General features: G+C 35.9%; 1 protein-coding gene across 1 annotated transcript in view; it reads right to left on the bottom strand.

Annotated features, from left to right (window-relative positions):
* SECISBP2L (SECIS binding protein 2 like) overlaps nt 1-14,389 on the bottom strand; it is a 57,975-nt gene extending 43,586 nt beyond the window's left edge. The window contains exons 1-4 of the mRNA XM_023227164.2: nt 14,102-14,389; nt 5,811-5,989; nt 3,543-3,867; nt 1,074-1,209 (exon numbers count right to left, since the gene is read on the bottom strand). Coding sequence (XP_023082932.1) covers nt 1,074-1,209; nt 3,543-3,867; nt 5,811-5,989; nt 14,102-14,125 — 664 coding nt within the window. The 5' untranslated portion in view covers nt 14,126-14,389. The remainder of the gene's footprint in view (nt 1-1,073; nt 1,210-3,542; nt 3,868-5,810; nt 5,990-14,101) is intronic.
* Nucleotides 14,390-14,738: the final 349 nt, after the last annotated feature.

Genomic DNA, 14,738 nt, shown 5'->3' with positions numbered 1-14,738 from the left:
ATGACTAAAGACAACCAAACCAGAAAACTTTGTAATATATTACATTGTGATTCTTTTCCACAGCCACTCCAAGTATTTGTCAGTCTGCTAATCTCAAAGATGCATGCCTTTATGCTTTAACCACACAATAACTGTACTATCAGCAATACTTTTTAAACTGATTTCCAGATCCTTTCTCTGCTCCTAATAGATCTAAGCAACCGTAAAAAGATAAATAGATCTCCAAAAGAAAAGGTATAACCTAAGTGAAAAAAGTATAAGCCATCTTATTCATTTCAACTCAGACCTCATTTGAATGGAGGCTATACAGAGATAGAAAAGCTAATTATGCCTTTGAATGAATCTTGGTCTTGGATCATGAACAAAGACTGTTTACTAGTGTCACTGACTATGGATGAGAGGAGATAAACATCTACTCTACAGATAATAAACTGAGATCAAGGATACAAAGTGAAATTTCACAATATAAACTGCAAAATAGCACATTGTAAGAATATTAACTCTTGTCTATTACCAGGTAAAAGCTTTTTTATTTAATGCCTGTACAGTCCTCTAAAAATTTTTGACAAAATGATATTTGACTAGTTCAAAATTTATACTTGTTTAACAGGATATACATGACATACATAGGTTTGGTTCAGATCTATGCTAAAATACGGCATAGAAAATTTGCTAAGTTCTTTCTATGAAGATGTATAGGATATCAGGATGTTTTATAATGGGTTTTAATCTAGTTATAAAAACATGTACAATTTTAATTTCAACCAAAATGAGTTCCTCAAATTTCTATAGTATCTGCAAAATTCCATCTCTGGTTTCTGAACTGCTCCATTATTACAAAAGGAAAAGGACACCTTAAACCCGCCCAAAATTGTACACAAGGCCAGCAAGCAAATTGAAAGAACATTAAGGACATAGATTGCTTTATCCTTCCTAGAGAATTTCACAAAGTGGCAGGACAAATGAAAGGATGAAAGTCTACAATCCAGACAAGTGGTACAGACCACAATTATAAAGTGATGAATGAAAAAAGATCAAAATCAGTGATGCATATGTAAGAACCCTTGCCTTACCAGTTTGCTGTGAAGCATCTACCAGAAGCACAATTTTTGATCGACTATCGGGACCTGCTGCATTTGTTTCTTTCTGAGTAGCTACATTTTTCACCAACGGCCTTTTGCTTTTTATGTGCTGTTGTAAAAGTTGTTGCTGATTTAAAAAAAACAAAAAACACACAACTATTCAATGTACCAAACATTATAAAATACACATCTATTACAAAATACAGCTAAGTATATGTTCGAAATTCTTGGCTTCCATGGGGCAATAGTATTAGGGTTTCATGAAATATCTGCAGCAAAGCATAATAGGCTAAACAATGTATTATACACACATTTATACACTTTTTCAAATAACAACATAAGTACGATTAATAAATGAATTCATTTTTAACTGCTACTTGTATTTTTTATTTTCTCAGTCAAAAAGTAATTAATAGCAGGGGTATAATAATGTCATATAAGGGGTATAATAATGTCATACAAGTATCATTAATAAATGAATTCGTTTTTAACTACTACTTGTATTTTTTATTTTCTCAGTCAAAAAGTAATTAACTGCAGGGGTATAATAATGTCATAAAAGGGGTTGTAAATTTCTTTAAAAAGGTAGTAACTTATTCCAAAGTAAATTTTAGTTTCAGAAAAGCAATGACATGAAAAATGATTTCTGCTTCAGAATTCAAAAAGAAAATATAAAAAAGTTGATCCTGTCAGGGCACAGTGGTTCACACCCATTATCCCAAACTCCTGGGGTCCTAGGCTGGAAGATCACTTGAGGTCAGAAGTTTGGGACAAAACTGGGCAACACAGAGACCCCCGATCGCTACCAAAAAAAAAAAAAAAAGACATCAGTAGTCTCAGCTACCCAGGAAGCTGAGGCAGAAGCATCACTTGAGCCCATGAGTTTGAGATTACAGTAAGAAATGACGGCTCCACTGTACTCCAGCATGGCTGACAGAACAAGACCCTGTCAATCAATCAATCAGTATTAAAAAACTGATCTCTTCCTTTACTTTTAAAAATCTAAGTATTCATCACGTAATAGCAACTTACACAATAGAACTCTGAATTTAACTTCTTGAACTTTCTAAGTTGATGTGCTGGGAATGTATTCTGAGAAATCATGTTCCTTCAACATCTGGAAATTATATACTACTATCTTATTTCCAACACTTTTTTTTTTCATTCTGAGTTCCCGAAAGGATATTCCTTGACCAAGAATGTTTCCATGAACAAAAACTAAAAGCTTTTTAAAGCAATCTCTGCTGCTTGTATTTCAATTTTTAGAAATTATACGAGGAAGCAGCAAAGACTTCACTGAAGAAATTGAGCTAATGGAATCTAGGGAAAGTATCAACTCCTTGATGATGTACTCGTAAGATATGTCTAAGATGTACCTCTTCTATCAGCTAAAAAGTGCTAACTTAGAAACATGTTCCTTCTTCCCATTAGCTTTGACAATAAGGCTTCAACTGTAAAATAGCCTTTTAAGTTAAAAAGTTAACTAAAATTAAATCTTAATTCTCTTGTGATTCAAAGCCTTCATTTCTTTTTCTTTTCTTTTTTTTTTTACTTAGTCAAAAGGCTGGTACTAAATAACTGGTTTCACATATTTATCTTTCATTTTCTTCAGTCCTAGGAGACTCTTGTTCATATAAAAGAAAAGCATCTCTTAAATAATAAACTGCTATTCCTACTAAAAATTCACAGATTAGAAACAATAAAGTTGAAGGGATCTAATGAATCACAAATGTTCTTTTCCATAATGTCTCCTGCTAACTTTTGAAGATTGAAAATATATCTTTTGGGTTTTTTTTTTTTTTTTTTGAGACAGGGTATCACTCTGTCACCTAGGCTGGAGTGCAGTGGTGCTATCTCAGCTCACTGCAGTCTTGACCTCCTGGGCTCCAGTGATCTTCCCACCTCAGCCTCCCAAATAGCTGGAGCTACAGGCATGCACTAACATGCCCAGATAATTTCTGTATTTTTGTTAGAGATGGGGTTTCACCATTTTGCCCAGACTGGTCTCAAACTCCTGGGCTCAAGCGACTAGACTGCCTTGGCCTCCCAAAGTGCTGGGATTATAGGTGTGCGCCACTGCACCTGGCCAATTGAAATATCTTGAAGTGAATTAGCCATTCAACACAACTAGCACAAGATCCACACTAATCACTTATGAAGGTTGGTGTCACCATGCAACTTTTATCACTAAATTAATTTGTAAATATTTCTGCCTTATGTTATGAAAAACTCTCTAAAGGGAACATGAAAATGATTATAAATCACATCACGATTAAGAATGAGGAATAAACAACACAAAGAAAATTATTTTAAGAATTACATATCCTTTACCATTTCACAATAGAAACAATATGTTTTATAGCAAATTCAGCATTAACAGTCAATCAACCCAAGTAGCAACTTACTTATACTAATATAAGTAATATCAAATTTAAAAGCCAATCAAGACCAGACACTTACTTTTGGGACCACTGATCCTCTGTTACTGTTTCTGTTTCGATGACTGGACAATGGGAAGACCTGTCCAAGCTGACTTGGACGCTCAGTGCATTCTGTGGTGATAGCATTTACAGTATTTGCAGCTTGAAAGGTGTTGGAGTAAGGTGTAGGAAAAGGATGATAGAAACCCATAACCTGGGCACATGGTGCTGGCATCAGCTGATAATATGTATACTCTGTAGAAACAGGTGGCTGAGCAGATATAATGGGGTAGGCAAAGTATGGTCCAGTAGGGTTTGGATTGGGTTGTTGCCATCGTATATCATTGTTATATAAAGGAAACTGTCTGTAAAACCAAATCAAAGAAGAATAAATATATTGACAAGTCTAAAAAAACCACTAAAGCAAAATCTCTTATACTAATAAAAGACAAAACAGTACAGAACAGTGGTTTTGTGATAATTTTGGGAAAGGAGACAAAACTATCATCATCTTATACATTTTTTTGCTATAGAGATCATTATGTACATGTAGTAACAATGTAAACAACAGTATAAACAAACCCAACCTGATGGTTTTACAGTATTCCACGTACCAGTATTGTTTGTAACTCTGCCTTCAACTCCCTCAAGATATTTCTGCCTAAAAGTTAAACACCTAGCTACTGGATCTACCAACAATGGCAGTCCAAAGTTCCCATTCAAGGTAAACAACTATGACAGCCTTCTATAAAGAACAGAGTAAAGTGACCATTTTGTAAGGTGACCGTTACATAGGGTGATTTAATTCCTCCACCTCTCATTCTTCAGCTCAATCTCAGAGCCTACTCTTCCTCCTCTCATACTCCCCTAATCACTTGGCCAAGTCCAGCTCTTTTCCTGGCTGCCCTCCTGGCAACAGAAGCAGGCTCTGGGTCCAAGGGAAAGAAGAGAAGAGGCAAATCTGTTCACGGACATCTTCAGCAGTGGAGCTTCTTCAAGTGCAGTTCATATAAAACACTAGCAAAATTCTTCCTATCCCAGCAGCCCCTCACCAAATCAATACGGGGTCCTAGGGAGTAGGGAGCTGAAGCATAGAGCTTTTCCTCATTACTCCCATGACAAAGCAAAACAGTAAAATGTTCACGGCCATATTCCTAAAAATATTTTTTAAATAATCTGTTGGCTGGTTTACTCATGAATTCACAAAGATTATTTGGTAAACCAAGAAAATCAATTAAGTTTATCATACTGTATATGTGTCCATTTTTTCAAACAGAAAAATAGTATTATTAAATTTAGTTTCATGAATCAGTTTGCACATTATCCAATATAGGCAAAGATATTAAATATAATACTAACTTCAATTGAAAATGATTCCTTAGTTCCTACTATTTGTCTAACCCTCAAGACTCTTTATTAAGAGTCTCAGAATATTAACTTGAACACTTAATATCTGAGTAGTTGAATGGTCTTATACACCATACATTCACAATTTCTCAAAGAATGTGCACTCGCACACTAGTGTGCAACAATGGTTTAGAGATGGGGTAGAAATATTGATTGCCTCAGCCCTCAGGAATGACAGAGCCTATAGCCAGTCACCAGTTGTCTCATCCATGTATACTCCTAGACAAACAAAATTTTCTGTGTGACATAACTTGAAAAAGGCTGAAAGTACTTTTATACAGCAATAAAATAAACTCTACCAATGAAGTGCTCATCACTCAGACAGTGTAAGCAGGGTTAGAATGGCTATCATGACTATCATAAGTAACACCCTAACCACTAGGTTATACATGACCTAATTGCGGGCAATTTTGCTAAATCATCCTGTAACTATAGCACAGACATAAATTTAAACTAACATCTGAGTCTAGAAATATTAATATATACTAACCATGACAGCTTCAAAGTTAAGGACTATTGCTTGGTATTTTCTTTTACAACAGAGACTGTCTTGGCAGCTATGAGATTAGATGTTTAATCTCCCCCCCCCCAAAAAAAAAAAAAAAAAAAAAAAAGGTTTTTGTTCACCTCTGAATATTTTATTTCTCCCTTTGAGCTGACTTACTTCAAATAAATTTCAATGACTTACTGAAGGAGACATAGCCTAAGAATTCAATTTTCTCTTAGAAAAAATAAGAAACTAATCCATATTAACAATTACCAAATTTCAATATCATTTTATTTACTCCTCTTAATAGAGAAATGATTAAAGTCTAAAAGTTACAAAAGAAAAATATTAAGTGCACTTTGCCAGCTTTTATAGCCACTCCCACAAAAAAGAAAATAAAAATAAACAAATTACCTATTAGACTGGTTTTCCTGCACAAATGGGTAACAGGTAATCAGGTAGCTGGGAATTGGAGTTGGTTCTACACCAGAAACACTTCCGTTATCATTTGGGAGAGCCATCGGGATCATAAATGTATCAGGACTCTTCTTCTGGGGAATAAATGGCTCTACCTCAGCTGACAGCTTGACATTCTTCAAAGAGAAGGTAGAATACATTAATAACAAACGAGCAAGCAACTTCCTACAAATTCACAATTTAACAACAGCAGAGTCAGTCCTTATAAACAGTAATTAGGTCTCTTCTCAGCATTCAGAAAACATCCAAAAGGAAGAGCAATGTCAATTTTAAAATAACTGAATAATAATCAAGTTATTTAGACAAAGCCACCAAATAAGGAAAATAAATCAAATGTTACATTTCAATGTAATTAAAGCTGTTAAAACAATCAAGAAAACACAGAAGTCATACATCAGGGTCTAAAAATAAAGTTGGTAGTAAGAGATGTAGCTCTTCAGACAATGTGTTTTAAACTCATTTTGTTGGGGGAAAAATTGAACAAAATTATGAAGGACAATTAATACTCTATATTTGTTTTAATAGTCTTAAAAGTTGACTATTTCTGTCCATTTCTGGAAATCAGATCGGTATCATTAAAAGAAAAGAAAATGTCTAAGATGAAAAAATACTTAACATTAAGAAGAAAAAATCTGCACAGTTACACTGGGGAAAATAGGAGTACTTCAGTTTCCCAGTACACATCTGAGTAAACTAAAGTAATCCAAGATATGTAATCCATTTTAGTTTATTTTGTATCTTTTCTCATAAGAAATCTATAGAGCTTTAAAAGACATTTAAAAAAAAAAAAAAAAAAACCTGTAGTATTTAGGGATGCACACATGGGCGACAAAACTATAAAGAAAAGTAAATAAAATCCATAAAAGTCAGGATAGGAATTATTCTTAGCAAAGAGAGTTGTGATTAAGAGGCATCTGGAGAGCTTCCAGGGTGCCTGGCAAAGCTTTATATCCTAACCAGGATAAAATTTACAAGGTGTTTGTCCTGTAACAATTCATCAGGCTGCACATTGGTTTTATGCAGTTTCTATATGTTATAGTTAACAACAAATTTAACATTTTAAATTATTTTTTGAAATCCTTAAGTACATTCTGTAAAAAATCATATAAATATAATATCAAATGATATGAACATGTTTTAATGAAACCAGTAAGTGAAATGCAAGTTAGTGTTTTTAACTACTCTAAAAAATTACCTTAAAAGCCACGGCCCTAGCCAGAACTCTTCCCCAACAAACCCAGTAGGGTGATAGTTATTAGAAGCTCCCATCAAAGCATAGTTGTAAGAATAAATTTCATGTTTCTCAAAAAAGCAGTTAGTAACGAATCCAAGTAAAAAATCTGAAGATGAGATATGCTCATTTGTTTCAGAAAAATTAAGTTCTCTAAAAAGTTCACTGTAAATACTCGTAAATGCTTGTTAAAAGGGATAGGGTGGGAATGGTAAAATCTGAACTGTACAGCAGTGTTAGTTCAGTATCCTTCCTCCCTACCTGATTTGAGGTTTACATTTGTACAATTAATCAAATCAGAAGTAGATATGCTATAATAATAATATAAATATTAGTGAATTGAAGTTGGTTTCTTAAAGATTAACATAAGAGGCAAAAATATCTTCAAACTCTAATGATACAAGCTAGTAATTTTCACTCTGTGATATTCATTAGAACCCAAACTTACTTATATAGGACACAATATATCAAAACAATAAATATTTCCCCAATTAGGAAAAAGAAAACCCGACTTACAGCAATAATATAAAGATAATGGAAACTTGCTTTATACAATTCACACATATATGCCGAAGAAAAGAAACTGAAATCATGTTTTAACTGCACTAAAAATATAATTTTTAGGATTTTTTTTTTAAGGGTCTCGCTCTGCCACGGGGTGGGGGTGGGGGTAGGGTGCAGTGGTATGATCATGGCTCATTGCAGCCTCAATCTCCTGGACTCAAGTGATCCTCCTGCGTCAGCCTCCCAAATAGTTAGGACTACAGGTGCACATTACCATACCCAGCAAACTTTTTAATGTAGAGATGGGGTTTTGCCATGTTTCCCAGGCTGGTCTTGAACTCCTGGGCTCGAGTGATCCTCCCACCTCAGCCTCCCAAAGTGCTGGGATTATAGGCATGAGCCTGGCCAGGATTTCTTTTAAAAACGAAAAAGTCCTTTACGACATATGAGAACTCACTGAGCAGTTTTATAAATCTGAGCTAGTAGACTTTCAGGGTTTTTTTTCAGCAAGGTATATGGGTACACCAAATTATCAGTCTTAATCACACTAATATAATTATAAATAAATACTATTAATAATACTTTTCCTGACCTCTCATAATTATGACCTCTCCTCATAAATTACTTTGGTAGCAATAAATTCAAATTCTTGCTCAGGTCGAAAGTTGCAAAAATTTTTACACCCCACTTCATTTGTACTTTATAAAAAGTTTTATAAACTTAGGCAACCTACTGTTTAAAAGGTATTCTGTATAATTCAAAACTAATGTCTGTACATATATACAGTATGTGCCTTTAAATATTAAAGTTTGTATTGGCTTATATTCTAAGTGCAATTCTAGATATCAGAGCTCAACAATAAAACTCACAAACACTAAAATGATCCTTTGTTTTTAGCACACAAAAAAAAGAGAGAAAGAGAGAGAAGCTGCTATAGTCAACAGCTGCACAAACAAGAAGATGTCACTAGTAGGAACAGACTGGCAAACTTTCTCCTATAGCTACGACTCTGTATGGTTTCAAAAGCTGTTTATTGTGACTTTGGGGCCTTCAGTAATATACATCAAAATGCAGCATCTGCTGTTCTCAGGACTGAAAAGGAGTGTTAAGACCCCAAACTATGCTTAAAAGTCCACATAATAAAGCCCATATAAATAACATGTTAAATAAATAACAAATTCTGGCAGTATTTTAATTATATTAGTATAGAAATAAAAGAAAAATGCCTTGCATAGTGAACAACAAAATGTATGAAAAAACTAGACTGGATACATTATAGAACGTTATTCCTCAGTTTGAATTTCTGTTTTGTCTCTCTACTTTCGCCAAGATCTATTTTTTAGGAATAAGAACGTTCATAGCAGGGAGTTGTCTTCATAAAGGAAATAAATATGGAATAAATGTAAACTACACTTAACAAAGTCTAATCATTCTTGTATTATTTGCTTCACAAAAAAGCACGACTATCTATATAGTAAAACTATCATCTTTCAGAACTTATTTCAGAATTTTCCCAATTAATGAAAAAAATCATAGTCCCAGAATCTTTGTAAAAATATTTAAGCAGTTTCATGTTCATTTTTTATTTTGTGTATATTAAGGTAAATGTCTATAAACAAAATGCCTTTGATGTAAATAATCTAGAGAGTTCAAGACTCTGTTAGAGCATGAAACAAAAATATTATTTAAAAGAGTTTATTAGACAAATGTATTCAGATCATGGAGAGCCTATATAATTCGACAAATGAGCATTTAGCATACATTCCGGAAAGAGTGCTGTGCTGGACTGGGTTAGGGAAAATGGGCAAACATTACCACAAAGCACACGTCGGCAGAGAATGTACACTGAATTCCTCAGAGATGGAACCTCCAGATGAATGCAAATAATTTTCCCAGATTAAGCAATAAAAAACTGACACCCACTTAAAATCAGAGCTGAAGTTGGAACATAACGAGACACTCTCCCACAGTGAAACTCCAGAGTATGTACCACACACCCACAGAAAAAATATGACCATGGAAACCCTCCATATTCTTTCTATGTTAAAGTAAAAATAGGGTATCTCAAACTTTAAGATATTTTATATCTCACGGCAAAAGATAAAATAAATGTCCTCTGAAGCGAAAAATGATTAATGTTTAAGAGATAACTACTAACTGTGCTGTTTTTTGATTAAAATGCCAAAACAAAACACAGTACTTTTATGTGTAAGTTGTACAGGCTCCAGACAATAATGAGGAAGAAAAATCAAAGAATTTAACTTAGATTCTGCCCATACCGGGCAGAATGTTTTGCAACCCATATTTTCCTTTTTAAAAAACACACCAAATCTAATGTTTTTTTAAATCTGATGGTTACTTTAAAAAAAAAAAAAAAAACAGCTTTCTAGATTTAATATTAGTTTCTGAATGATCTATTACTTTGTTTTTAACTTACTATTTTCTCTTTTGATTTGATGGAGTTTCCCCTCTAACTTCTTGCCTTGGAGGCTTAATTTTCATTCTCCTTGTAAACTGTTTAACAACGAAGGCATTTATGACTACACATTTGCCTCAGAGTATAGCTTCAGCCACATTCCATAGGTTCTTTGTTTTAGAGATGGGGTCACACTATATTGTCCAGGCTGGAGTACGGTGGCAATTCACAGGTGTGATCTCACTACTGATCAGCACCAGGGTTTCCACATGCTTCATTTCTGACCTGGGCCAGTTCACCCTTCCTTAGGCAACCTGGAGTTTCCCCACTCCAAGGAGGTCATCATATTGATGCTGAACTTAGTGCAGACACCTGATTCACATAGCACACTACAGTCTAGAACACCTAGCTACGGTCAAGCGATGCTCCTGCCTTAGCCTCCTTAGCAGTTGGGACTACAGGTGTATACCACCATGCTGGGCCCCATAGGTTTTTCATATGTGGTACTTTATTATTAACATATTTTTAATAACCTGTCATTCTATTTTTTATTCCTTTTTGACCTAAGAGCTTGAAAATGTCTTTTTGGCCAGGTACAGTGGCTCACGCCTGTAATCCCACCACTTTGGGAGGCTGAGGCGGGTGGATCACCTGAGGTTACAAGTTCGAGACCAGGTGGGCCAACATGGTGAAACCCCATCTCTACTAAAAATACAAAAATTAGCTGGGTGTGGTGGTGCACACCTGTAATCCCAGCTCTGGGAGGCTGAAGCAGGAGAACTGCTTGAACCGAGGAGGTAAGGTTGTAGTGAGCTGAGACAGTGCCACTGCACTCCAGCCTGGGTGACAGAGTGAGACTCTGTCTCAAAAAGAAAAAACAGAAAAATTTTTTTTAAATTTCCAAATGGTATTTTCTCTGAATGTATATATTAATACTTTCTTTTTATTATGAACATTTTTTTTTTAATCTGATAAGACAGGTCATTTACTTACATCCTTACGTAAGGGCCAACTATATGTATTAACTGAATAACAAACATTTTAAAATAACTTATTTAGAATACATTTCATTTGGAGTACTGACATTATTTAAAGTTTATAAATTATTTAAAGGAAACAATGAAAAGCTAGACAATTTTGTATCCTTATTGGTAAAAAGCATGTTGCATGAAATCATATGTATTCATTAGTTTTTCCAAAAATAAAAGACATTAATAACCAGTAATTTTATAAATTCTTTTAAAAGAACTATCTAATGCTAATGTACTAAAAATTAAGCCAACATTTAAATTATTTGTGATAACAGAAAAGAGACTGTTAACCTCAAGTGTCCTGTCACTTCTAAGCCCATTGTTTATTTTTTAAAACCTCAATAAATTTCCTAAAAATAGAAACAGTAAGCCTTTTTTTTTTTTTTTTTTTTTAAGGGGAAAAAATGCATTATATACCAAGCAACACATCTTCTTAGAACATTTAACTCTGGCAGTTAAAATTAAGCTAGCTATTTTGATTAAATACAGAGAATATCCTATAAAAAGTGCTGAAAGAGGATACTCCTGAGATTTTCTTCTAGTTATAACATTCTTTCAAATAATCATAATTGCAATTAAGATCATCCACCTAGCACTGTATTCCCGGTAATTTACTTTTTACAATCTTGATCAGCACACATACAATTCACCTTTTCTATAAAAAGATTTTATATATTAAAAAAAGGTAATTCACAAGAACAAGAACATGAATGCCTTCAGGCAAAAAGAAAGTTTATTTTCTTTTTTAGTTACACTTGTAAAACACGCAAGGATTTAATTATTAATTAGGTTAAGATAAAATGCAGAAAGTCTATATTAAGTACTACTTTTTAAAAATCAAACTTCTATGAATTGCTAACTACTACAATACTATAATGAGTAAGTTTTAATGCTGTAGGCATTTAGGGAAATTCTGGGTATGTCAACAGTGGTCAAAAGGGAAAAAAAATTCTGTGAGGAAAAATGGAAATCGGCACATATTACCATACTTTTCAATGACTTTTATCTACCTAAATTCACTTCAATAGTAGAAATACAAAAGTATAATCCAAATATCCTGGAAAAGCCATTACATGACTCTATGGTATAATCAAGAATTCCACAAAATTGAGAAATCTCAGTTCCCAATCTACTATTAAGTTAATGGTTCTTAGCCGTCCTTTGAGAATATGATGAAAATAATGGATTCTTGCCCTAGAAAAAGACATATAATGAAGCATACTCCTTCCAGGTCATTCATGGACCCCTGAATTAACTTCCTATCGCATAAACGAGGTGAAAACATCACTTTTCTATATCTATTTTCTGAGTGTATAGGGGAGTGGAGGATTTTCAAATTATTATTTCATTTAGGGTTAGGTTGGGGAAGAGGGAAGAGGTATTGGAAGAAAAAAATGCAACAGAAAACCTTCCATGTTTTTTTCCTAGTTCTTAAATTTCTACAAGGTTTTAATAGGTCGTGGACTTTGGAAGGATGTGGGATGAAAGAGGAAAAGGCTCTCTAGTTTAAATAATTTGCTCATAGCACTTGCTGCTAGGATAATCACAAACAGCTATGCTAAAAATTACCATCTAAATAGTTAATTATATTTCCTCTAGGATGAAAGGAACTCTAAGTATACATAAGGTAGCATTACTGGTTTTAGTCCTGGCATCCTAGTGAAGGAATAAAATGTTGAACCCTTTCATTAATAACACACATACAAGGAAATGATTCAAGGAAAATTCGTATTCATTTGTCAGGCTATGAAATCTCAGGTATTTTTGATAGATACCTTCAAAAATGTTTTTAAATCAAACTAGATACAGGCTGTATACAGAATACTTCTGGGTCACATAAACGCCTAGGTGTATTTGCCAAGAGGCTCCATATCAATTTCTCTTTGGTAATTCCATGTATTGTTTTATAAAACTCATGTGTGTCTTCAGAGTTATATTCACATAAAGCTTTTTTTTAAAAAAAAATAAGTCTTGTGTAAAAACAAATATACACAACTAGGAAGCTGTGCTTTGCCAGCTAAGAGTCCGATTTCAAAATAAAAACGGCTTCAACTACATATAGACACATACAGGAATTTGGGAAATCTTATCTCATTAATTCAGGTGCTCGTTATCCATCTGTAAAATTAATAGACAGAAATCACTAGCCTCTCTTCTTCCGTCATCTAGTCATCAATGGGCAAGGCCTTCGAAGAAGGGAATAGAGGGAATAAACTTGGGCTTCAAATTAAGTCGTTTCGCAGAGATCTTAAGAGTGGAAAATACTGGGGGAAAACTATTGTTTTCGATTACTTTTAACACTGTTATTATCCCTGACTACTAGCACCTACTAGCATGGATAATCAGGAATTTGATGCAATTAAAAACAAAACAGAACACTAATGGGACTACTTTGCGAATATGAAAACGGGTTCGAAAATAAGCTTATGCTTTACACCCTGAAAATAGAAACTAGCTTTTAAAAAAAACCACTAATTACAATTCTTTGCAAAATAACTGGATAAAAGGACAAGGGGGAAATCGTAGTATCGTTTCTTAAAAGAAACACCTCCGTAAAACCACTGCAAAAACAATGCTTCGCTCCATTGAATATAGATCTAAAAGGCCCGTGACTTCCCTTCATCTGTAGTTACCACACATTCTCTTACAGTCTTTCTGGGTGAGAAGCCTTCAAACGCCTTTCCACCTTGAAAACACATTCCAGAGCTGAAGGGAATGGGGGAAGTGGGGAGACTGCTGGAAGTTATAAGCCCTCCTCTCAGGAGAGCAGGGACAACTTGGAGCCTTCTGACCCCTGCACCAAGCCGGGGAGAAGCGGCAACTGCGAGCCCTCCATCTGGGAAGTAATCAGGGTTGGAAAAGCCCCCAAGTCCCAGGGAGCAGCTGGAACAATGAAGGAGAGCCAGGAGCTGCCAGGCTTCCAGGTGAGAGGGTCTGCGACCGCAGGACCAGCCCTCGGTCCCCACGTTCGGAGACCTGGGCCTAGCCTGGAAGGAAGCGGCGACCCCAACCCCCGGCTCGGCGGGCCCAGCCCAAACCCGCGTACCTGCTCTGCGGGGGCTCGGTCCATGGTGCCTGCAGCCGCAACAGGCCCGCGCTAGTCGGTGTAAACAGCGCCTTGGGCCGCTTTCTCCATGGCCCCCCGCTCGGGTCCAGACTGGGTTCCGGACCTCCGCCCCTATCTGGCTGGTCGCGACACCGATTCGGCTACGCCACTGGCCGAGGAGGCGGCTCCAGCTCCGGGAGATGGAGGAGGCGGTGGCAGCTTCGGGGAGGGATCATCTGGGACGGAAGCCGAGGAGGGCCCGAATGGGCGGGAGGCGTAGTTAGAAATGGAGGCGCACGGAAGGGAAAGGAGTAGGGAGGAGGCAGAGAGGGGCAGTGGGCGGAGTGACAGCAAATGGCCTCAGCAAGGGTAGCAGGAACCCGGCCTGGCCTAGAGGCTGAAGCCAGGTGGAGGCGCCCAGGAGCAGGTGCCCCGAACCACACGCCACCCCTGCGACTGTTAAACGAGAAGTGTCAGAAGACCACCTGGGACCCAGGTCACACGGGCCCTCAAAGACCTCTTCAGGATCTGAAACCACCTCTTAAGAGATGTTGGAAAAGCTTTCATCTGCCCACCGTACATCTGCTCCTTCCTTATGTTACGCAAATAAAGGGAGTCATGACTATAAAGGAATGAG

The sequence above is a fragment of the Piliocolobus tephrosceles genome, chromosome 6 (genome assembly GCF_002776525.5).
Source record: "Piliocolobus tephrosceles isolate RC106 chromosome 6, ASM277652v3, whole genome shotgun sequence".
Taxonomy (NCBI): Eukaryota; Metazoa; Chordata; class Mammalia; order Primates; family Cercopithecidae; genus Piliocolobus; species Piliocolobus tephrosceles.
The sequence above is the reverse complement of the archived record's forward strand: the minus strand, read 5'-3'. Positions and strand labels throughout refer to the sequence as shown.